The sequence below is a fragment of the Plectropomus leopardus genome, chromosome 21, assembly GCF_008729295.1.
Source record: "Plectropomus leopardus isolate mb chromosome 21, YSFRI_Pleo_2.0, whole genome shotgun sequence".
NCBI classification, from domain to species: Eukaryota; Metazoa; Chordata; class Actinopteri; order Perciformes; family Serranidae; genus Plectropomus; species Plectropomus leopardus.
Window position 1 is genome coordinate 19,641,872 of NC_056483.1, and position 26,203 is coordinate 19,668,074.

The 26,203-nt window shown below is 41.1% G+C and overlaps 1 protein-coding gene across 4 annotated transcripts in view; it reads left to right on the forward strand.

Annotated features, from left to right (window-relative positions):
- LOC121960465 (partitioning defective 3 homolog) overlaps positions 1-26,203 on the forward strand; it is a 382,155-nt gene that overhangs the window by 187,296 nt on the left and 168,656 nt on the right. For all 4 annotated transcript variants that reach the window (XM_042510168.1, XM_042510170.1, XM_042510169.1 and 1 more), the window contains 2 exons: positions 13,081-13,269; positions 14,310-14,480. In XM_042510168.1, the coding sequence (XP_042366102.1) occupies positions 13,081-13,269; positions 14,310-14,480 (360 nt within the window). The remainder of the gene's footprint in view (positions 1-13,080; positions 13,270-14,309; positions 14,481-26,203) is intronic.

Genomic DNA, 26,203 nt, shown 5'->3' on the forward strand with positions numbered 1-26,203 from the left:
TTTCACAAATCTCAATAATCCCTACAAGTATGTTCATAAAAATCAGATAAGGAGGCCAAGGCTCTGCCGGTGACAGTTATTGCAAATAAAGCATGGAGAAAAAGCATGGTTGGTAATTGCCTCCTCTGTCACACACTCTGGATTGGTCCGTGTGTGTGCGTGCTTACAAACTACACACTCTCTTGCCAGGACACACATAAACACACACGATCGCTAATGTGCTGTCATTCATGTAATTCCCTCAATGACAATGTGATGATGTTTTAAACTGTAGCGTGAGTGACATGCCAGAGCTGCAGGCTTCTGTCAAAGACGTATAGCCCTCCACACACACGCACACAGTGGCAGGAGATCCAGCAGTATAGATGAAAATAGAAAGGAGCCAGTTTTTTGTCTACTTGACATTTGCCTGCTGATGTTTAATGTCAGCGCTGAAAATCCCTCCACATCTTTCTTTGTTTAGATGTTTTATTGTATGCCAGGCAGGCGTTTTGCACGCGCCCCCAGAGGAATTAATTTACCCTCCCAGCATGTTTGCGTTGCGTCTTTAATTACCACGGTCGGGGTGTATTTTGACATGCTTTCAGTAGCAATAGCAGTGGCTCTCGATAGCTTTCAATAAATATGTACTCGCTGCAAAGAGAAAAGGTTAAATGGCAATAGAGCAGAGTGGGGTGTTGTCTCTGTGATTTCCCCCCGTCTTTGTCTGCCTCTCCCCTTCTACTCCAAGGATATCAATAGACATTTTCAGACAGATACAGTATGTTGTATCAAAGAAGTAGAGCAGCTTTAACCTTTACCAAACACTGGACTCATCACTAATAAGCCTGCCCTTTCATACCTCCTTCTTCTCTTTTAAACCTTTACCATCCATGATAACAGTCATTTATAATATCCCTCATAGAGAGATTTTTGTTTCTCTGGTTCCGTTGTATTGTACAAGTTTGGATCTATAGGAAGAACTCTGTGACTTTCAGGCTGGAAGACATTCATTGACAGAGGAGGGGAGAGACGAGCAGAGACACTCAGACAGAGTTGTCTCTGAATGCTCAGCTCAAACCCTGAAGACACAGTAGGAGGTGCTGATCAATGGCTCTGTGAACAAAGTCACTTTATGCTGTGTTATTCCTTCACTTGACAGCTCTGGGAGTTAGACTGAGTGGTTTTTAGGGAGCTGAGGGGAGAGAGTCAGAAAGATTGCTGCCCCCTAAGGGTTTGGAGGTTAATTCATCACTTGTATCATAAGAGGGAGCTGTCACGAGGAGGAGGACAGACTTGTGTGAGGTATACCTTGCTGAAAACCTAGAATATTCATGAGTATGTGTAGTGACTCAGTGCTTTATGATCTTTTGATAACTTTGAAAAAAACTCAAAGTGTTTGTGTCTTCACAACTTTGTAATGATTGTTATCAGAGGTGAAAGTCATTGGAGGAAAAAAGTTCATTTGACATAAAGAGACTAAGGGATGGGGTGATAGGGCTGTAAGAAAAAGAGGAATTTAAATAAAATATGATCTTAAAGTAATAATTAGTGTAAATATGGATGGTGTGGAGTTAGGTGGTGGTGTTCTCCAAAGCAATTGTTGTTACATCCTGCCTCAGCTCTCCAATTCATCACTTCGTCTGACCAAGGGCTGAAAAATGAAGCCAACAAAGAAGTGCCAAAAACTACAGCCACATCAAAAAAGACAATCCCCATAGACCCCCATGATAAAATGCCCAACTTCACAACACAAGTAAACATTTTTATAGCTTTGTACAAAAAACAGTTTTGATAACTATATGTATTATGATTTGCTTATAGTTAGCTCACCTGTTTACATTTTTATTAAGCATCTTTATTAAGATCTGGCATGCCTCCTTTGATTGCAGGATGCCGTGATGCAACGTGTAATCACACATGTCATTTGGTTCTGTGTAAATATGCAGGGGCGGTATAAAGGGGTGACTTCATTGCAGCCCTATAGCACCATTTCTGTGTGAAAGTGGCTTGTAAGTCTGACATCAGCCAAAATACTCTTATGTCTCCCTTCACATTGTTCATGACCTCAGAAGAAATAACCCTCCTGGTAACACTGACCACAGCGCAACTTAGCAGAAAAGTTGTATTATGAAACAACCCCAGACACACAAAGAAGCACATACTCAACTGACAGTCCCACATGGAAGCAAGACAGGCGGATTTAAGCACATTTAAGCACACATATACACTACACACTTCCCACGCATAGCCAGTGGATGTTATTTATTGTTGGCATTTATCTCCCAGCGTGCAGCACTGTTTACGCTTACAGCTGTGAGCGACGCTGAGCCTTCAGTCCACATCGCCCAGCTTTGTGAAGTGGAGATTGTTTTTCCAGCTCTGTTTTTTCCCCCATGTAATGACCAAGTCAAATGTCATGCTTCACTGTGCAACATGAAACTGTAACAGTCAAAGAAGAGAAAATCATTTCTGCCCCCTCTTAAAGATGTCCATCCTGCCACCAGTGACAGTACTCGTCAGTAATTCACCTGTTGTGGTGCTATTTAGAGCACACACAGCAGAAACAAAGACAGAGGAACATGATCTGTGAGTCCCAGTGTATTACAAAAACAATGAGTTGTTGGAAATAGTGCAGGCCTGCCAGTAACAAATCATTTTAATTCATTCTAAAGCCCTCACTACAGTGGAAGTGAATTAGCCTGTTGGTAGAGCTGCTGTGTCAGCATGACTGCTGTGCTCGCAACTCCTTGTTGTACACACACACACACTCACACTCAGTCACCCCCTAAACATATTTTGAACTCCACAAATGCTAAACCACTCTATGTAAAGCCTGACACACAATATGGGCTTGATTAGTCACATACGCTTGAGAGCCATAATAACGTTGTCAGTTCTTGCCCTTACATCATCCCATGACCCTAGATGAGCAGTGTTTTTTACTTCCAATAGGACTATGGACCGTAGAGAATAAATGGGCTTGTGAAGCTGCTGTTGTAACACCATAGACCACATAAGAGCAATTAAACAGTACATTAAAATCCCCTCTTTATGATCATATCGCACTTGTCACTGATCCATTAGTAGCTATATCTGCCAAGCAATGAGAATCTTAATTGCACAATTAATTCTGGCCTCTGATTGATGTGACCGCCAAATTTATGGCTCGTGCGAATGCTGGGGTACTGCATTCGACAAATGCGTGACAGTATAGCTGACAATTATAGCAGACTAATGGCCTTTTTCATAAGTGCCAACCCATAGTGGCCTGTTTTAAAATCCTCCCTGTCATGTTTTTACCACTGGACTGTGATTGAGTCATTCAGGAGTACTCCATTTGTAGTACAATTTATTTTAGCTGAAATAATCCCATTTATGTATGTCTCTGAAGTGGTTATATACTGTATGGTTGAAATAAAAGCTTCCTTGACAATCCTTGACATGGATCAGATGTCCAAGCAAGCTAACCATTGTCTTTCTTGTCTAAGTTAAGGCACTCATTGTCAGTGCTGCATGGTCTCACGCAATTATTCACAGCAGATGATATTTTTCTTAATCATTCCTCTAACAGTGTTACTCAACTGGCTTTTGTTGTGGTGCTCATAGTACAGTTAAGTTTCCACTTGTGAATCCCTTGTATTAAAGTTGGAAGACAAAAACAGACTTATGAAGCTGTATTGATTTCCTTGCTGCTGAGATCCATTTACCGAGTCGGTAGAGGGGGAAATGAATTGATACAAAGCAAACAAAATGCGATCCCCTGTCTTCGGAGGCAACTAAATGATACACAGATCTGTTGAGTTGGAGCCAAGTTCACCCCTCCTTATTCTTTCATTTACTCCTCAGCATAGAATTTAACTTTGTCACTCCAGTCTAGGACAGTTGGAGCATGGAAACACAGCATTGATGCCGGGGACAAAGGCTCCAATGTGTGATGCTGTCAATAATATCTGGCAATAGATGCATCCTTAAAGTTCCTCTCTAAGACACATTTTGAAGTATAGCTACCAAGTACTAATGCTAATATATTTTTCGATATGGTTTAAAAAAAACAACAAGAAAAAACACTGAAAAGGGGCCAATCACAGTGCAGTTTGCTCCAGATGATGTGTGGCATACGTAAGCGGATACAAAGTGTCAGATCATCTTCCGATTGATGGACAAGACCGAAACAAACCTCTGACCTCTACATGGAACCATGGGAAACCAATATGGCGTTTAGCATCGATGCTAATGCACTTTTATCATCAAAATATGGATAGATTATGGACGGAAGACACCCAATATCGGATCTGTCATTATGTATTTATTGAACAAGGTCCCATAAAAACACCCGAATTTCCACGCTGGGCACTGAGGCTTCTTAAAGAGCTACGAGAGACATCCCTCTGAACGGCAAAGCCGGCAGCTTTCACTGGCGAAAAAAGTAAGGCAATCCGACAAACAGTCTCAAAATTATTAAGACTTTTGTAAATGATAAACATTTTAGAGTATTAAGAGTAGACTATATTTAGTAAATATAATAATAATAATAATCAATGTTTAGGATTATTTAATCGATTCTGAATCGTTAAAAATGAGAATCATGATTCTTATGTGAACCGATTTTTCCCCTCACCCCTAGTCAGTATAGTCAAGGTCAGACAGAATGCAAAATAATCTAGGGTCAGTTTCTACTATATTTCTACTAAGTATCTTTAGTAGAAATATAGTGTTTAAAAACATTTTACCTTTTCATCTGTCTTGCTTTCATGTTTTTTTTTACTCCCTCCACAAGCACATAGCAGAATCATTAACCTCTGAATGCTTTAAGAGCGCAGCATTCAGATGATAAACCTTTTGGGTTATTCCACTGAAGTAGTGATAAACAGTACTCTTTTGAGCTATGGGGCATATACAGCCCTGCCAAAAAAATGACATCTATGGTGTTAATATAATTAGATGTCCGTTAGAGTAATGCTTTTTCACCCTAAGTATGATGTAATATGTTGCAACTTTTGCTAATAAAGTGCCAAAGACAGAATCTTTCTTGTCTGTCTCTGAAGGCGTTTTTTTTTTTTTTTTTTTTAAATAACAGCAGGTTACTGAGCCAGATATTTTACCTCAGTAAAACTTGGCAAACAACTCGAGGAGATGAGTCACATCTTACTGGTAGAGCTGATAATTTAAGGTGCTCCAACCTTTTTTCAGATATTCACACATCTTCGATAATGAATCCCCAGTCGTACTCTGTGATATACCTTAAAAATAGACCAATATAATTGAGTGTAATCAGCAAATTGCTCTCCCCTAACAAATGCCCAGGAATAGCCTGACCCCTTCCCTGTAAATCTTTTCTAAAAATACAGTTGGAACTCAGGTAATGTCAAATTACAGGAATTGCTCTAAAAGGCCTTTGGAAGAAGTAGTACAGAGCAGTGGTTTTGCAACCTGCAATCACTTAGAGCATCTATGAATTTACAGAGCTCTCCAGAACAGTTTGGCAGCAGCAGATGCATCTTAGAGGTCACTTTCTCTTCCACTTTATGGCTTAAAATGTCTCTGAAATGACAGGGCATGGTGATCTGGTAGGTAAGGGCTCCAATGTGTTACCATGGCACCAAAATTATCTTCCCCATCTCCAAAAAGCGTCTTGTTGTAGGGATACTTTATCTAAATTGTCTGTTGAAAGCTTCATAAAATTCACACTTTGCTGTCACTCTTTGATGTTTAGCAGAGACTCTCCGCACTTCTCTCCTCTCTGTTCTCTCCTTGCTTTTCTTTTGTGTATCATTGACACCTTCTATTTCAACAATGCTCCTTCCTACGTTATTAGTTTGGCTCCTTTAGAAAGGGTCTCTGATCAAAGTGCAGAGTTCAGAAACATGCTCTGTCGTAATTAAAGTTAATGCTGCCAAGCATGGTTGAAGACAATGCCAGGCTGGTTAACGATTTGCGAGCGTGTCTCGTCGGCGCCACCTGTTTTCGTTTAGCACTTTTCAGCAGCTGTTCCCATAATTATGCTTGCTGTCAGTGCAGAGAACGGGAGGGTGCACCGCCGCATTGTGCTATGCCGATAAACAAGATAGTTAAAGGCCACTTATGGCGACACAGTCACTCTCCCGAAGGGGATTCAGCGTCTGTTTCCAGAACGCATAATGGGTGAAGTGTGTATGTGCAGTTGGACATAGCAAAGCACTTTTTATCCACCATTAGCTTGAAATGAGAGGCATCTGCTTCATGATGTGCGTCTTTACTGTGGTTCCACTGAAATAGCCTTTGCAAACATTCCCACTTGCCAAGTACACTTGGAAAGTCACCTTTTATTTTTTCATGCTCTCTTTGATTAGATGTAATCGCTTCCTAAATCGCCCACAGAATCATCTATTGTCAATCCAATCCTCTGTATGAGCCTTTTTTGGCTGCTCACTGTAAGATCCGCTCAGTGTCTTCATTGGTAGCCAGTAGTTATAATGCATTTGCAGTGATGTATATAGATCTGGCCTCAGATGCCCTCATAGAAGCAGACTTTGTTCTGCTAATGAGCCAAATGAGTGTTCTCATTAGAAAATTCCCAAAGGGTGACAGTCCCAGTTTGTCAGCGCTGAGTCAAAATCTGCTGGATTGCCCAGTGAAGAACATGTAATGTTAGTTCACAAACACTTGAAACCTGCCAATGCCAGCTGTGTGCTTCATGCCCTTTAGTGCTGTTTAAGAGCATCGCCTCTCAGCCCCTCATTGTACCTGAAAAAGGCTGGATTTGTTTTTCGGCTTAGGGATATTTAATATTCGTCCCCTTTGTCAGAAAATGTTGAGAGAAGAAACACCGCCAAAAGAAATTTGTGTTACAATACTTATCACGCGTGCACCACTTTTGCAATTACACCCATGGCTGATTTCTTTTAGCCCTTTTAAATTCATTTCCAATGACCTTTATGTCGCCAAATTGGGCCAAGTGTGGAAAGAAGTTTCCAGCAGTGTTAATTGTTTTAGGCAGTGATGTGCGGAGAACTCTGAGTTATGTGTGAATAGAAGTAATTGTGATTCATTTGCACTCTGTTTCTCTCTCCCCTCTTCTCTCTTGCATCTCACATGTGCATTTTCTGTTGCTCTAATTTTCTGACACACACTCACACACATCCAACACACCTTTCTTATTAGCACGTGAAGTTAAGCGAGGTAGAAAGAAAACAGAACGGCCTATTAAGAAGGCGGGGCTCTTTTGCTAGACTGATGAGCAACGCTTTCCCCTCTCTGCCCTCCTCTGTTCACCTGCTTGTGTCCTGGCTTAAATGCTGCCTCTGTCGCCCTCCCCTGCCAGGACAATAGACTGTAATAAATGGGTGCTACCCGGTCACAGTGTTAATTAATAAAGGACTTAATCATATAATGGACTGTGACTGCACGGCTGTGTCAGAGAGAGCAAAAAGAAAACGACATGGGCTTCTTTTGTGATGAGCTGGCCAAGTGGCCAGTCACTTGAGCTATTCGCAGTGATAACAATGATACAGTATTACAAGCACTTCACTGGAAATGGTTCAGTATTAAGTTTGACCTTAATGATTGGTAACTGAACACAGCACTGCAACTTTTATGCACCAGGCAGCGTGCAAATTTGCATCCAGCCATAGTATCTTTAATTCTGATGATTTTCTGTTTTGTATATGATGTCACAATGTCAGATGTTCATATAAAATATGGCTAATGTTTCAAATAATGATTTAAACATATATGAATATAATCCATGTGAGCAAAAACCTCAGGTTTCAGACCATTCTGAATACTGTTTTCAACTATTTTCTCTTCTTTCCAGACAAGTTGATGTCCCCTCGTGACAGAATTCTCTATATGGTCATTTACTCCAGGCACGTTACTACAAGTGTTTACATTACATAGCCTACACTGCTACTTGCTAATGTCAGGGAAACATGTAATCTTGGTTCTCAATAATTTGTCACCAGTTTCAGATCATTTTCATGCTAGAACATGAGCAATTGTGTGTAGACATATTTATTGGGAATTATTCATGGTAGAAAGTGCAGTTATACTCTGTTACACTAATTCCCCAGCTGCAGGTACACTGCTACATGTAGTTACATGCTAATGCCAGGGAAACATGTAATCTTGGTTGCTGATGTTGATAATTTCTCCCTGATTTCAGATCATATTTCTGCTGGAACACGTCCAGTCGCACAGATTTGGATCAGAAGCTTTTAGTACTATTTTTTTCACACTAGAAAGTGCAGCTATACTCGGTTCAAGACATTTCTACAGCTGCAGTGACAGTGCAGATGCTGACAGAAAGTGCAGCTATGGGAGACATGGAAACACTGACGAGTCAGAGCAGACCATGCTTTTTCGGGAGGGGGGCATAAAGAGACAAAACTGAGCATTTCAGACAGAGGGTTTATACAAGTGTCTAAGCACAGACAGCATAAGGAAAATAAAGTGGTTTTTGGACATGAAAACATGTAAACATGTTATAGCAGAAACCCAAAATATAACAATGAACCTGAAAATGAGAATGATAGGCCCCCCTTTAAGACCTTAAAACATGTGATGCAATATCAACTACAATTTCTTGAGACTTCTTTTCAGCCATGGAATGACATATAATAAATGGGTGGTTTGAATGTGATAATTTAAAGACTGCAGAGACACTTATTCTGAAAACAAAAAGGATACTTTACAGACAGTTGGCAGCTTTGATACACTAAGACCACCCACAGCTTTAACAGTGCATACATGTTGACAAGTAATGTACATACCTCCATATACATATGAACAGGAAGACCTAAACAAGCAGATATATCAGCACTCCAGGGAAATCAACTTCCTTGCTTCACGACTGAAATTCTGACGAAATTCCATTAGATAGGATTTTTACTTTCCAATGGACAAATCTGAATATAATTCTGTAGTTTGAGCTGTAAATATGACACAAGATAATGCAATCCCTGAAATAGTTTTTTTTTTTTATTAAATGTGCAAGGCCAAGTGTCTTCACAGTCAGGTCTTGTTTGTTCCTGGTGTTACCAGCTGGTCAGAGTGGAGGTGTTAGAGACATCCAGCCATCATTAGTGAGTGCAGCTTTCTCTGGTGAGAATTTTTCCTCGCTGTAACAGAAACAATTTGAATTTGCCACTCCATATTAGCAGAAAGCTTCCTGCCTGTGACCGTACCGGAAAAAATAATTTGACTTGAGAAAACAAATTGAACCCCTGATGTTGGAGTTAACAATGTGGGATTGTGGCTGATGACACAGACATAGTTTAATTTTTTTTTCTGGTGCTTTTTGATTTAAGCATGCAACCGTTTCAGTGTTTTTACATCAGTTCATCTATTGTCAGAACTTTTGTTCTCTCTGTCCCCTGTGCATAAACGGGGCTGAGCTTGGAACAATGAGGTGACTTTCTTTCTTCTCCTGTTCAGAGGTAGTTGAATCCAGCTCTGCCTGAGCTGAATCGGTGCAACGAGGCCTGTCAAGCAGCCTGACAAACTCATTCTTGGCTAGCGGCGCTTGTTCCTGTCTGATGAAAATGTTACACTGCTCTCTCATTCTCTGCCTCGGCCCGCTATTCCCGGAACACAGCTCTGAGTGGGTGGTTATTCTGTCATCATTTTGGAAGAGCGCATGCACACACTCACACATTCATACACACACACAGGGGCTCAAACAAGGTCCATCTAAAGTAATTTTTTCATGCAATGTATTACTATGTTCAACTGCTGGGCTAAAAGCCTCTCCAGGGACATAACTCATAGCCACTATTTATTTATTATATTTTGATAGAACATCTTCATTAAAGATAAAGACTGACCCTGCCAATGATGCAAAAGGCCTTTAATATATGAATGTTCTGTTCAAAGTAGTATGTTTGTGTTGCGTTGCTATGGGCCCGCATCGGAAACCAACTGATCACATTCCACAAGTTGAGTTGAGGTCATTTCAATATTATAGCTGTCAAAACTGTCTTTGCGGACATGATGTCTTTCGAAGCGCGTAACAAGAATGGGGCTTTATTGTTGATGCATTATATTTACACCTACACTGAATAGTTGTTTTTTTCTGTCCCCTATTCGCTTCATTCAGCCATCTGAGGGGAAGCAAAGGGTCATTTCCTGACAAGAGCTGATGATTTCTATAGTAGAACCGGAAGTGTTGAAACACAGCTCACTTAAATGGATTCCAGCGGTTTGAATTTACTGTGGGTCCAGTCACGGACAAAGCCCAGTTGGCAATTTGTACAGACAGGTGTACTGCCATTTTGAAAGCCAGAGAATAAAAGCAGAGAGAAAGAAAAGGGGGCAGATAGAAAGACCGTCTGGAGAATAGGGGTTCAGTCAGAGGGTGTTGAAAAGAGCCTCCACCTGAACGCACCGCTGCATCCTAATAACTCCTCAGCCTCTGAAAAAAAAAAAACACCACCTTATGCTCTATCTTTTCCTTCTTTCCTCCGCTTCGCTCTTTATTCGAGCAGCTGTGAAGGGCACACACCTGGCTGCCATCCATCTGGCTGCGTGTGAACACGCACGCGTGTGTATTGATGTGAGTCTATTTAAAGAGGTCTTGCGGCGGGTTTCTGGGGTTGATTGCTCTCGCCGCCAGTATTGTTCATGTGGATTCGGCTGCCATGGCAATAGCTATGCACGTACAGTATGATCTGGCCAATCACAGTGTTACAGCGCCGCTTTCAAGCTTCCTGTGGAGCGTGCTTTTGATCGGCGGGGCATCAGCTCTTATGTGCTGAATATAAACATGTGTGGGGAAGCAGGAAACACTCTCATTCTCTCAATAACTGCTGCTGAGGTGCCCTTGAGCAATGCACCTAAATCCCATGAATTCAAGTGGAGCAGCTTAACGGCCACTTGTAGTGGCTTGTACGTCGGAATGGAAGACTTGCTGAAAGACCTTTGGAACCTGGATTGACATCAGTTTTCTTGTGCTGCCTTCAGATGCCTTTTACAAGCATTCAAAATTTTGAAATGTGAGCAAATTGTATGTCTTCTTTCTTTCTTTGTTTTAAAAACATTGGAAAAAGTCACAATCACAGCGAAGGTAATTTCCTACAAATTGCAAAATATTAGTAAAAGGCGACAAGTGAATGACATGAAAATTATATTCAAAAAAAGGGGAGAAAGAGAGAGAGAGAAAATCAAGCGAAACTATCAAGTAACTAGGGAAAATGTTGACAAAAGGATATTTATAATCATTATAATTATACATTTAAAATAAGGTTACTAAAATATATATAGGCTCTTTCACATTTATTTTTATATTTATTATTCATTGAATTTCAGGTAATTTTCTTGGAACTTTTGACCAATTTCTTTTTCCCATGTTTTTGAAAGAAATCAAGGCAACTGGTTTAGGCATGAGAGGTTCTGCCACCACAAATTGATTTTCAGGTTGTTGTTTTTTTGAAACAGGACCATTCATTAGGGAATGCTATTGGAACATATCTGCCATTCTGCATATATGCCATTCTGTCACTGACTGCACAACACACTCGATGTGTAGAGCATACTCTGGGCACAGACAGAGCTTCAAGCACAGTGATAGTTAAGTGTCTGCAAACTGTGTGCCCATTGTGCTGGGCGTAAAAAAATTGGCTTTCACTCACCTCTGTAGCAGGTGCCCCTCTCATCCACCTGATCAGCTCTGACTGGATCGGTAGATCAATTTTCCACCCCACAACTCCTCAAACTGCAGCTAAGGAAAAAAGGATCTCATCACAGGTTCCGCCTATGCTGAATTCATCGACCCCTCTTTAAAGAGTGACACGGACACAGAATGATAAAAAAGGGACAGACACACACGCAATCAGCCATCAGCTGCCACTGCACATAGATTATAATTCTGTGAAGAAGTGGCTAATTTTCATCTGTCAAACTGTGAGGGAAGAACAGCTGTGGACTGAGACCAAAGCATTTACTCAACTACCGTTTGTTAGCTCAAAAATTGCGTTGAACCACTGAACAGAAATGATTCTAAAACATTCGTAAATCTTTACCAGGTTTTCCGGCAGTTATAATAAAAAAAGAAAGTGCCAGTTTTTTTTAATGTCTGTGGTGTTCTCTCTGCACCATCAGTTTTCTCTCACACCTCATTTCCCCCTTCTTTTTGGCTACAGTTGAGAGGTAAAATACACAAATGCTGTTCCTTTGGTTATTTTTTTTTTAACAGATGCTCTTTGTTAGACACCAGTAAAAATTGTCAGAAAAGAGACTGGAGTGGTTGTTTGATGGACTATTTTCCAGCTGAATTGATCGTGCTGGGTGGGTGCTAGACACTCAACAGTACTCTCTCACACCTCTCAGGCAGCTGAAATGAACCATCGTCTTGTGTACCATGCACGAGGATCTGCAGTACCAGTGTTGCAACAAAACGCTTTATACCATGGTAATTTCCAACAAAAGGCCCACGGATTGCACAGGGAAGGAGGGCCGGGTTCTTAACGTGTCACAAATTATCCTTCAAAGGGGTGTTGTTCAGAGGAAGCCACTGTTGTTTGAGCGCCAAATTGCTACCTGGCGCTCTCAAAGTTCTCCGCTGTCCCCACCACTCCTACACCGAGCTCATGGCGGCGGAAAGGAATTAGCATCGCTCGGCTAGACAGTACGGCCAATTGACGATGACAGCCCTGAGATATGTGACATGCTTGCCATCCATTCGCTTTCTTCTCCTGCCCCCCTCATCTTTCCCCTCTTTATCTTGTCTCCCGCCTGCTTTCCATTTTCTTGTCATTCACGATCCCTGTTCTTTCAATTTTTGTTCCGCTAGTCTCTGTTATCTTTTTCTATTCTCTTTGTTTTTCTGTCTTTTCTAAAAAGTTAAAGTTAGATACTTCACACAGACATTTGAATGCAACAGTGACATAGTTGGGCTCAACAACAGTTTGCCAACTTTGGTTGCAAAGTTGAGTCATCAGCCCTAAAGACTCAGAGCTGTGAGAAGATTTTTATGCCCTGTCTTTAAAAAAAAAAGTTTGTGCTAAAGTTTACGAGCACATCAGCAGTGCCACAGAGCTGACAAATATTCACTTTAGATCTTCTTTTTGAAAGCAAACTCAAGTAAGAGAAACTCTCTCTCTTTTACTCTCTCCTTAATATCCGCAGCAGCCAGAGGAAGATGACATGGTGTTAACCCCTGACGGTACACAAGAGTTCATGACCTTTGAGATCCCTCTGAATGACTCGGGCTCAGCAGGCCTGGGGGTCAGCGTCAAGGGCAACCGGTCCAAGGAGAACCACGCCGACTTAGGCATCTTTGTGAAATCCATTATTAATGGAGGTGCTGCTAGCAAGGCAAGTAACTACTCCCAACCACTTCCACTCCAACCATTACCTCGATTGATTTCATTGATTTCATTCATTGTTTTTGCTCTAATGCGATGACCTACAAGTAAGAACAAAGAAGAGTTTGACCACTATGCTGCTGGATTCAAAGTCCTTTTCATGGTGATTTTAAACTAGTCACTTGATGTTAAAGGGGGACACCTAAATTAAGAATTCCAATATGTTATTTCAATGGCCTGGAAAATTTTATGTATGTAACACGGGGGTTTCTACCCAGAAGCTGTTTGTCCTATAACTTCCATCACAAATTCGTTCTCTATGTATGTAACATGTATGAATTGTGAAAATGGGTGAAGTTTCCCTTTGATATTGTCTAAAGATGCAGTCTGCGATTCTAATCTAAACACTTTTTGTCAAATTCAGCAAATATTCCCTCACAGTACACATGCTGTCTGTTCTGTGTGAGCTGAAAAAAATAAAGGTAATAAATAACTATTACTCTTTGAACGGGAAGAAAACAAAGTTGCTCAGACCAACACTGTGCTGGCTGTTTTCGCTCTCCCACATCCTCGCCCATGATAAACTGAGCTAATCTGTGATAGTAATAAAATGTAATTAACATGGGACATACTAGCAGAGCTTTTAATGCAGCGCTGATGGGAGGGGTGTATTTGTTTGGATGCTGAATTCAAATATCAACAATCTTTCTCTAGATTCACAGACTCTATTTTTATGTGGATCAAGTACCATGTTATGAGTATTTTCCTTGCAGCAAGAACATTGTTAAATATTTTATTACCCCCTCAAACTGTTAAATGTAAGTGTTCATAAATATCAGTGGTTTGTTACATCATTAACACATAAAAATGTTGACCAGATGATATGAATAATGACACAAGATTATGATCTTGCTCGGATATTTATTGCGATTTTCCTGGGTGAGAGTGCATGTGATCTCTGAAATCATGCCTCAGCATCAGCTGCTGAGCGTGAAGATTCAAAAGAATTTAAGGCCATCGTTTTTTGACACTGATGGTGTTTGTCCACAGGATGGCCGTCTGCGAGTAAATGACCAGCTCATTGCAGTCAATGGGGAGTCGTTGCATGGGATGACCAACCAGGATGCCATGGAAACACTGCGCACATCCATGTCTGTCGAAGGCAACAAGCGAGGGATGATTCAGCTCATCGTCGCGCGGCATGTGTCCAAAAACAATGAGGTAGGCGACAGTCAGGGAGGAGTCACACTGATGTGCTCGAGACTAATTGGTGTCACACAGAGTAAGATTTAATTGTTCTGCCTTTGAATATTTCTTTAATCTGATAATGTCATTTGTGTGAGCCACCATAACTCAAACATGGACTGTGCCTTATACTTCCCACTTTCAGTAAAAGGCACAAAATATATACACACATGCACGATCTAATTCAAATCCTGTCTGTTGACAAGTGTTGGACATATTGATTGAAGAAGAGGGATAGCTACATTTCAACTGCAGTGAATGATAAACGAGAGTGGTTTTCCTCTACCTCGCCACTGGCCCTAATCTATCCCCCATAGGTTTTTTCGTTGCTTTGAGATAACTAGAGGAGGACCTTTATGAAGCGACCACACCACCATGCAAATCTTCAAACAGTCCTATTTCCTGTATGAGATAGGTGATACCGTCTCACATTCCCCCCTCAATTCTCTATGTGATTTTCTTTGCCCACCATGGGCCTTGATATGATATCTAAGAAGCACTTCACTGCATTATGATTGACAGGCCTGCAGAATAACACTGTAGGATAGGCAGATAAAGGAATATGTATTGCAGCTTGGTGGATATTTGTCATTAGGCTACAGTCACAAAGGAGATTCAGCCTCATGAAATGCCCATTATGATACTGAACAAATCCCAGCCTACCTTTCTTTAAAAGGAACAGTATTCCTTCACCTACTGGAGCAAAAACCAACATGAACGCAAACATGATTTAGCTGAATGTGAAATGCTAAGCACAGTGAGACTGTATTTCAGGGTTGTGATTACTACACACTCACACACATTCACTCGCCCTGCAGCCAGAGGTTGTAGATCAGGTTTGATTAGTGTAGCCGTGACTCTAATTGGAGCTTGTGTCCCGTGGCTGTGTGTCAGTTTGGAGTACCACGCTGAGCCCCAGTCCCCCCTCACTGCCCTTCACCCTCCCTGTAAGCCGTCATCCTCTGAGCGCTCTGTATCTCTCTCTTCTCACCCCACATCACCCTCTGATGCCCCGTGCACTTGTTTTTCTTGTTTTATTGTCAGTTTTCACCTCCTTTCCCCCCAACATGTGGTACTCCCCTAGTTTACCAGGTACAACATGGGATAAATAGTCAGCGACAGAAGTGGGGATCTCTCAGGTATCTCTCACAAACTGCCACACATTGTGAGGTTATTGTTTATCATAAAAATTCTGTTGTTTTTGTTTTTTCTTCAGTTTTCCATTGGTATCCTTTGAGCCAGCATGCATCTGCTGTATTGCTTTATGGCGCAAAACCAGTAACTCATTTTAATTAGCAAATAATACAATATCCTACTTAAAACTCACTAGATAAAATGTTTAAGGTGTTCTGTAGCTGTTGTATCATGCTTTTTGGTCTTGATTCTGTTCTTTGTCAAAACAGCCCTACAGTGCAGTACCAGAGAGGTCAGCACGTGGCCATGGTTTTACCAACTGACTGTCCACATCCTCCTCCTTCTCTTCAGATTTTTTTCGACACATAAATGAGGCTGTAGTGAGGGCTTGATTTCTTTTTTTATATTTTGCACTGACCACAACAGCAGCATAGATGGGTGACGCATGCTGACGATGTTCTTGCATATTGATGTTGATGGACGTATATCATAACCTGCAAATCAGTAGGTGATGTCATCGCACAGTCTGCATTCCTCAAACTAGATGTCGTACCCAAGTTTAAGATCCACGTTGCACAGTGCAGCTCCACTAAACTTATGAGGCTTTAGGGATTGTCTCGATGAAAGATAAAGAGATTTAGCTAACTTTGCAGTGCAGTAAAATGCTTTCTTTATAATATTCTAAATGTGCTGTGTTTTTGCATCCTAAAAACCTGAAGACGAAAGGATCTCTTGTTCCAACTAAATAGGATTATAATTTATAATTTCATTGGTAGCTGAAGCACCTGGCACCTACCGACGCAGCCCCATGCATTTTTTAAACAACCAGTTGTTGTTTGGTTGTTCGTCTCCAAAGCTTCCACTTTTCTTTCTGGCTTAACCCACCCCCACCCTCCCTTCCCTCACCCCATCCAAACTAGGGGAGAGGACATGTGTCCCTCTGGGGAAAGCTCAGCCCCAAGGTTCAGTGAGTTCTATCACTTCGGTCCAGTCACTCTCCTGTCCTCTTTAATCCCTCACCAGCAGGCAGACAGGTAGACAGACTGACACTGAGCAGACAGTTAAGGTCGCAGACACGACAACACATTTTCAGAAACTAGAAAAAATACTTTTTAAAAAAATTATAACACTTGCTATGTAGGTGAAATGATGCTGTTTTAGGGTGAAATTTATAACATATTTGATCCTTTTTTGAGAAACAATTTAGAGGAAATTTTGACGTTTGTATATAACTTGGAATTTCCGTCAACATCGGTTGCCATGAGACAGCATATTAATGGTGTTGCAGAGAAAGATGTTGCAGAAAATGTGTGAAACAAAAGGATAAAGAGATGTTACAGTGCATTTTAGATGCCATCCATTAAACTCCTATTACAGGCTGCTGAAGATACAGTGTTTTCAGGAGGCTTAGTGGTTTGAAAAGGTGCCGTGAAGTCACCAGTGGAAATTTTAATACACTGAGTGTAGAGAAAAGATAAGATTGTAAATGAAGAATTTAAGGTCAGTTGCATACCACAAAATGAGAAAAGCAGAAGTTGAATGTCGACACAAGCTGCCGGCAGTTACAGCCACCTCCCCCATCTCCCCCTCTACGGCTCTGCTGTGTTGGCCAGGCAGATATGTGGGGAGCCAGCGCCAGTTTGCCACTGTCACCCAGCCGAATGGGAGTGAGCACTGGAGGCCACCATTGAAATGAATCAGATCCATCACTGTCTGCAGGGGAGAGGAGCTGAGCAGCACAGCCTAATGCATCGGGAGGGGGGAGGAGGGCTTCGATGGGTGCTGCGTATCCAGGCCACCCCACTCCATGAAAATTGCATTGATTTCATCACTGTTTGGTCCTGTGGCCTAAAGTGCGATCAACTTTCTTAGCAGAGAGCTTTGCGTTGTTTCCTGGTACTTTAGGCTGGCTTGGTGAGTGTTTGCAAAACCAGAGCCACACACCAGTCCTTTAACTGGCATCCATTTTCTTCCACGTGATGTAACAGAAAATGTTGTGGCATAGAAGGACCCTGTAACAATATGACTGAATAAAATAATCGACATAGACACTGTGACATCACCAATTGGTCTGTGGAGTCCCGTTTTGAACAAGTGGGAACCTCCAAGGCTGAAATCATATTTAAGAAAGAGTGAGAGGCTCACTGCCGATAATGTCCTGGACTTTTAGTCGGATCCATCCATTGCTCCTGCACAGCTCCAACCTCTCGTTCAAATATGGCCACAAACCAATGGATGACATCACGTTGCTACGTTCTTTATTTATAGAGTCAATGGTTTTGAAGCATTGAGCTTGGCATTCTGGCTGTCACCACCTTCAATATTTCAGGCCAAAAGTAACAAGATTTGGATTAGAAAGTGTAGATAATCCCAATGCTAGCATCTAGCTTGGTTAGCATGATGCATTTCTGGCCCGGTATAACTGTGATAATGCTAATGCTAATTTTCACCAGCAAAAATCAGACTTAAAACCATTCAAGCAAAATGTACTGCCTGGAAAAACTGAATGTCCGCCTACTTCAAGGGTCTTTTAGTACAATCAAATGCTGAACAAGCCTTGTTTAAATGACAAAAACATACACTTGACTTTCATGAACTAAAAAAAAAACACTGAAATAGTGACAGCTATAAACGGAAGGCACCCACCTGTCACTCAAGGTGGCCACGGCCATGATTATGTATAATTTTAATCCTCCAAAAAATGTAGACCTCTGAGTTATATGAAAATCCAACCCACTCCCTGCAGTTGTCATAAACAAGCAAATTAGCTCAGAGACCTGAATGCATTTTCGCACCAGGCTGTAAACGTGTGTATTTCTGCTGTGAAGTTAGGTAAACATTAGGGTACATGGGGATTGACTCACTCTTGAAGCCAACCTCGAGTCGCCATTTGATGAATTGCAGAGTTGGAACTTCTGCGTTAGCCTCTGTTTTTTTTTTTTTCTGGCCCTGGAGGTTGCCCCTTGCGTGTAACACAGAGATACAAATATGAAACATCTTAATGGAAATTCGTAATGTACTATGCGGTACTGTTGTTGTGCGTCAGGATTGTGTGAGTGCTCAGAGTAGCCTCTCCACAGCCATGCACACACAAATATGTAATCCCAACAAGAACACACAAACAATTCCACATATTGCCCAAGGTCTCTCAGAAACCCATGTGCTTTCAGCAGGACTTGGGGCAAGACCCATCCAGACCCATCCTCTCAGTGGCATTGACAAGTGTTTTAATAGGCAGGTTTATGATTACGCTCATATTTGGAGCTGGAGTGCCCGGTCTATTTTTGCTTCCATTAAGGCAGGGGCAACAAGTGAGTTTGCCTTGGGTTAAAATGAGAATTTTTACCCGATCTTGGCACAAAGGAAAAAAAATACCTCAGTATGATTAAGGGTGTATTCAAGTGTAACAAAGCGGTGTGCCACACTGTATGGGGTCTATTTTTAATGTAGCACAAACCTGGAAGGTTCCCCATAAGCCTGATTCAAAATCTGACAAGTGTGGACCCTCATTGTTCCTGTCCAAGCCTAAAAATACACTCCTCAATTTGTTGAGGAAAACTCCAGCACAATGTCTTTTAGATGGATTTGGCTGCAATTTGAAACCAGCCCTGATACCAGTGTCTTTTAATGCATTTGATGTGCAATGTGACAGAAGACAAAGGTAGGCAAAAAAAAGTGTAATTCATATGCTGAGTACACACACAAGCACACTATATCCACACACTCTGCACCAGAACAATTACTTTTTCCTCTGTTCTGGTTCCACAGATAGCCCTTGTTTGAAAAACTACCATTCTGCCCCAGATAGTCAAGCGATATGATTGGTCACTGGCAATTTGTTTGAAGCATTGTAATTGCATGGCTGCTTCAGAGGCTGCATAATTTCTCCTTCTATATCTGAGTTCTATTAATATATCGTCACATGTGTTTAAGCAATTAAATTTATGAAAAGCCATTTTAATTCCATTTCTTTTATGGCCGCACTTCTTGAATGTTCTCCATCTCCCAAGTTTTTGGAGCAGAGACTCATTCTTGAGTCACACACCCAAAGTCCTGTGACTAACTCGTATGGATATCTGTTACAGTAGTATAGTTATTGGATTTTTTAGCTCTCCGCCCTACATTTTTTCTTAGTTTCCTATAGATTTACATGCATATATTCAAGAATTCAGACATTGGGTCTGATATCTCAATGCCTCAGATATATTTCAGCTTTTTTTCACAATTTGAAGACAACATCCTATATATGTTTTTCAGACGTTTGGCTGTTGTTGTCCAGCATAGAAATCTTAATCTTACAGCAATGTTCCTTCCTATTTCCTTGCAAAGTGTAGCACAAATGTAATACTTTGTCGTAGACTAAGGTTAGAGGTGTGTTGGATAGCCTACAGAACAAAAGGGTTTCACTTGTGGTTGCAGTTGGTAGCAGTTTATTTGAATTTGATCTTTAGCTCCCTTGCTGATCAGCTGCCCTCATTTCTATTGTGACTACAACTGACAAATCGACCATTATATGGACAGAACAAAGGAACCTGCCTATCACGACACATTATCAGGACTCATTTCAATACAAAGAGGATTATTAGTAAACTAAAACGGCAGCTAATGTGTTGAGATTTAAAGTTATGCTGAGCATAAAAGATGGATAAAGATGGATTTTATGTCTGAGCTTATGTTCTGCAACTCCCACCCACTATCAGCTGCCTCTCCTTCTTATCCTGTTTATGAACTTTCACTCAGTGGTAGATGTTTGTTTCTGTCTGTTGCAACAGCCGCAGCAGTTCGTGACACTGCTAAGATATTTATCACGGCAGCATCTAAAAGCAGACAGGCTGATGATAAGCATTCTTGTGGCTGGCGTTCATTTCTCTGATTTGAAATTCATCACATGACGCACGTGTATGCCTCTCTGCGCATTTGCAATGTTATTTATGACGAAGATCTCCAGCAGACATCGACTATTTTTTGACAGACTGGCTGTCTTGTGGTTTTTTTTTCGTTGTCCTTCTTGACAGTGCTGCAGCAACTTGCCAATGAAGCACTGCATTAATCAGAGTAACAACAAAAAAACACACACACACACACTTCCACGAAGATGCTTCAACGCAAAACCTTTCTCATCTTCCCTGTCTGCTTTACAGATACTACATATGTGCAGATTGAGTTGAATTTCACAGTGTACTATTTTTACATTGGGCTGCTCCGCTATGGAGTTCTCATGATAATTCATGAGACGAAGCCTCTGCCTAAGGACGGCAGTGCTATCACTTCATTCCTTCGCTTCAGATATTTCTTTCACTTTACTTTCACTTTCTTTTTTGTGCTTGTCTCAGCACAGCTTTCTGTCAAGACCGCCTCAAGACATAAATGTAAAGCTTTTATGTAAAGCATTCCTCTTTTGACCACTTGAAAGACTTTCCAGTCCAGCAACCCCAATTATGTAAATACCATGTGGGACAAGAAACCACGGCAGTTGCCCAGTGCATTTAGTCACCTGAGAAACCCGTTCTTGGATTCCTGTTTTCTCATTTCCTTAAGCCACTAACATAGTACAACATTAATGGACACGTCCAGCGGTGTCTGCTGGTCCTCAGCAAATGGACCACTAGTGATGCTGACATTTAATACACTGCTGAGGTTTTGATATGCATGACAGCTAATTAACATCAGTGCTTTAAATTGAAAGAATGTGACAGGCTCGTAACAGCATGATGCATAAGGATGACAGGACAGCATGAACGGTGAGGTGGGGGTTAACCCACATTTTTACTCTGACATGATGACATTTGGCAATAAAATATACAACAATAAGTGGAATCAAAATGATGTAATTTACATAAAATGGGGTTATAGCAAAAGATGAAACAGTTTATTGTTTTGTTTAAGGCCATTTGAGGTTGGTAATGATGACCAGCTAGGGATCATATGACCCTTTTCCATTGGTTGATTGCACTGAGCCAAATCATGCCAATTTGCATTTTCTTTGTCAGTCTTGACATGCCGCGCCACGTCGCGCCAGAGATGGACCCTCTCCAGAGTAGGGCTAAAAGAACGGCCAACCGCCTCCAAGCAGGAAGTGTTGGTGTCTCTCAAACCGTAGCCAACCCCTGATGACTCCCATCTCCCTCCGAAACAGGCATGTGTGTGGTGAGAACCCCCCCCCCCACCCATGATGCCGAAACCTGGTATCAAAGGGACCCCGGTGCTGAATGATTAAAGACTGGAGTATTGATAAGCTTCGACGTTAATGGTTCTGCTATCGGTATTGGAGAATGAGGAAGATATTTACCTTGTTTATTTAGGTTACATAAATGTTGAACAATTTTTATCTCACCAACTCAGCCTTATGTGTTGGAGCCTGACAGCCAGTTGCATATGCGAGGCTTGGGTTCGGCACTGCCACTATGTCTCTCACTCAAACACACACACACACACACACACACACACACACACACACACACACACACACACACAGAAGCCCTGCTCTCAGTGAGAAGCTCCAGAGTCTGATTATATTTACCAAGAGTGCAACAAAAGTGCAACAACTCTTGCACGTATGGGCAGAAACAAGAGAAATCTTTCAAAACATCTAGCGAAAGTGCATCACATACAGGCGGAGAAATGGACCATTTTTGACTGCTTAGCTTGTGGTTCATCCTCTGTTACCTTATCCACTTCAGGTATTTTAGTGATTTGTTTAATATACTGTACTTACATACATTGAAATAAAGCACTGCTAATTCTGTAGAACTATGTAGTAGCAGTACTGGTAAAAGTGGTAGCATCCTGCATGAGACCAGAGAGAAAGGCGTTTTAGTTTCCCTTCTGTGTCCTGTTTTTCTTTTAAAATTGCTTTATTTTACTGTTTCATGTTTGCTTTCAGCTGTAAAGTCTATTTAGGTACTGCTGTTTAAACATTTGCTTATTATGCTGCTTCACAATATAAATCTTATACATAAAAAATAATGGGGGGTTTTATAGTTAAGAATCTACAGGAAATTAAATGCATTTATCACTGAATGATCTAAACTTTGTTAGTGTTTTTTCATTAATAAAAACTGCCTCTACTGATACTGCAGGTAGGAAAGTAAAGGCAGAAAAAGCCACAGTGAGATGTTAGATGAAGAGCTACAGACAACAGGCTCTTGGTGCTTCTCTGTACACAGCTCACCTCCTACAGGTTAACGTCTTTTAATTGCCTGCTCTGTGATGGAAAAACACTTGCATGAAAAATAACAGGGGACCTTTAGCCATGGATCAGCCCGCTGCTTTTAAACATCATCACTCAAAAAGACACACGTACAAGCGAGCTGTTATGGAGGCACAAATCCCTGCAGTGATGGGCTGATGTGTCAAACCAAGCCAATCTAGCCCATGAGTGTGGAAAAAAGTGTAATAGTTTACCATACTCTTTTATTTTACAACTAACCATTAGGAAACATAGTGAGGTAAAACTGCATCACCACTTTATTATAGATGAGAATCAGCATGAGGCACAAGAGAAAGATCAAAGCCGCAGACACTTTTTCACTGCACTCACCTTAGCATTGTTGCATCAGAGGAGCTTTGAGACATAGAAGCTTAGTTAACTCTGTGAGGAGAGTGCATGTAACAGCTTATTCTGTTTATAAAGGAGCACTGAAGTAGTCTCCTCAGCATGCCAATGGCCCTGTTTGTAATCCATTCCATAAGCATTGCTTGTTAGTCACTAAAAGAACGTTTATGCAAAGAGACAAGAGGGAAGGAAGTGGCTGGACCGAACAAAAGATGCTCACTCGGATGAGAGAGGGGGTGATCGATAGAGCCCTGAGAGAGCTATCAATCAGAGCCCAGGCCTAGTAAATTATGGTTTTATTAGTATTGAACTGACCACTGCTGGAAGGGACCTTAAAACATTGAGATGCTGGCCCACATCAGAAGTTAGAGAAAGGGAAGGAAACCTGTGTCCACCCCCACTGACTTCATCTAGACTGATTGAAGTACACTAAGATCATGACTCGTAGTGACTACAGCTCTGCTGCTGTCATAGCAAATAGCAGTGATTCATAGGATCAGGATAGAGTGAGGGCACAAAGCATTGCACTCTGGGAAATGCAGTTTGCAATGAAGTAGTGACTAAATTGAGGGAAGTAGATCGCAGAGCAGCAGAAATGCAATTCTGGCGCTGCTGGGCCCTCATTCCCAGCCGGCTCTCTGAAGACTAACTCATTTAGGAGCAGCAGGGGAAACTCAATAGGACCAATTGAGAAAATAATATATTGAATCTGGTGGTTGAGTGGGCTGCTTGGCCATGGTGGAGGATGGCGAAGGTGAAGCGTGCTAAAAACCCAAGTGCTTGGATGTATGTGAATACATAAACACACACACATTCCTTTTACTTTGTAACATAATATTGGTTGTCACGTGGTAGTTGTATATGATACTGTTGCATTGTACTTGAACTTGGCTTAAATGAACAGTTGACTAGCAACTCAAGAGAGGTTGCAACCAGAAATACAGAAGGGTTGTCTAGTGTTGAAGTAAAAGTTGTAATGTAAAACCTTTTAAAGTGATATTTTTTAAAGAAGCTCATAAACAAAGGATTAATTAAAAAACAAACAAAAAAATATCGATCTTACTGTATATTGTTACATTGTAAATACACCTAGAAATAATTTTGTCATATTTTGTATGCATTTGAATGTTTTAAGTTTATTCATGTTTTAAGGCAACCTACCTAAATGAGTTTATGAATTGCTATGTTGGACAATTAGTTGATCAGTCGACCAGTTTGATTTAGCCAAGAATATCTCAATAATTATTGGATGGATTACCACGACCCCCAGAGGGTTGCATACTAACTTTGGTGATATCTTAACTTTTCCTCAAGCACCAGCATATTGCTGGCATCTGAAATTTTGAATGAAATAGCTTGCCAACTATTGGATAGATTGCCATAAAATTCTTGTGCGCCAAATTTTATGGCAGGATGAATGGAAGCAACTTCTAATCCAAAGCCATCATCGGGTTAAACTCTCTATAAAGACACTGCCATCACTCTAAACTGTACATTTTGTTTAGTGCAACTTGGCAAATGTTAGCATGCTATCATCCTAAAACAAGGACGCAAACAGGCAAAGCAGGCAGTCTGGCCTCTCATGAATCTGTTTCTCTGTTGGTTAGTTGCATTGAGCATGTATTTGACTGTCACTTTTCTTATCTAATAGCTGTGGTTCTACACACAAGGAAATTTTTTTTGTTCTTTTTTGTTTCACAGTTTGTACTCAAAGTAAAAAATGTTTTCTTTTTTTTGAGTGTACTGTAGAAACTGTTGTAATACAACAATGATGCCTGAGACTAATCAGCATAGCAGTCTGTGTCTGAGCTGGGACTGATCCTTCATCCCCTAATGGAGTGGACTAGTAAACAACTCTAAGCTTCTGTTCCTGCAAGAATCAAAACAATCACAGTGGATCTTGCCTGGTTGTGTCTTGCATTTTTTTCAGAGGACATTTGCATTAAGTTTAACTTTTCTCACCTTTCTTGTATTGCCTTTCTTGTAGTGCATCTGGGTGCCTTTTTAAATCTCTGTAAAAAAACATATTACATGTTTACTTTGAGAAACAGTAGTGGTGGAACAGTTAAATCTGACCACAAGTTATTCTTACATACCCTGCTATCGTGCTGATTCCCTCTCTGCGTGATGTTTTTGTGAAATTGAAGTTTCACTGAGAACTCCTAAAAGACCTGGGCACCCACTTTGGGAAGTGCGGGTATTAGATGAGGCTCTAGGTGGATGTGAGGAGCTAATGAAAGTGGGGTATCTAGCCAGCGGAGAGGTGAGTTGTGCCTGGGGCAGGATGCAGCAGCTTAAGGATTGTAATTACAGCATTATGGTGGAGGTTGACTGGATTAGGGCCACAGCAACAGGCTGAGACCAGGATAGAAGGCCAGGAAATGGCCATGGACTAGACATTATTAGCCTTAGTTGACAGCTTAAGACTAGCCCTGTCAACACACCGCTTCCTTTCCCTCACTGAGTACTCAAGGTCAGGGAGATGCTGATGCACAGGCAAAAATACATTTGTGTATGGTTCTGCACAAACGCATATAAACACAAACACATATGCACATGAATACAGGTATGCACACACACTCAGGCTGCATTCACACAGGAAATTACCAGCATTACCTTGAGCACACAAAAAATACACAGACATGCTCAGTGAGTCCAGTGGGAACTGAGCAGTGGATGATCTTGACTGGGCTCAGTGTAAGTCACAGTGCTCTGCCCTCTCCCTCAGTCAACAGGATAATCCACTCTGAAAATGACTAGATTAAGACAGATTAAACACATGATGAGGTGATGAGAATCGATGTTAAGAAAGGACTAAAATTACAACAAAGACACTGAAAAAACTTAAAGAAACACATCCACTTCTCAAGAGCTAAGCTCCTTCATCAACTTAATGTTGCTGTTGTTGTCTTTTAACACCGTGACACCACAAAGCATTTTATTTTTTGTCATCTGAGGCAATTGTGATGATTGATGCCAGTGCTTACTATCCAATTTTTCTTTTGTTCAT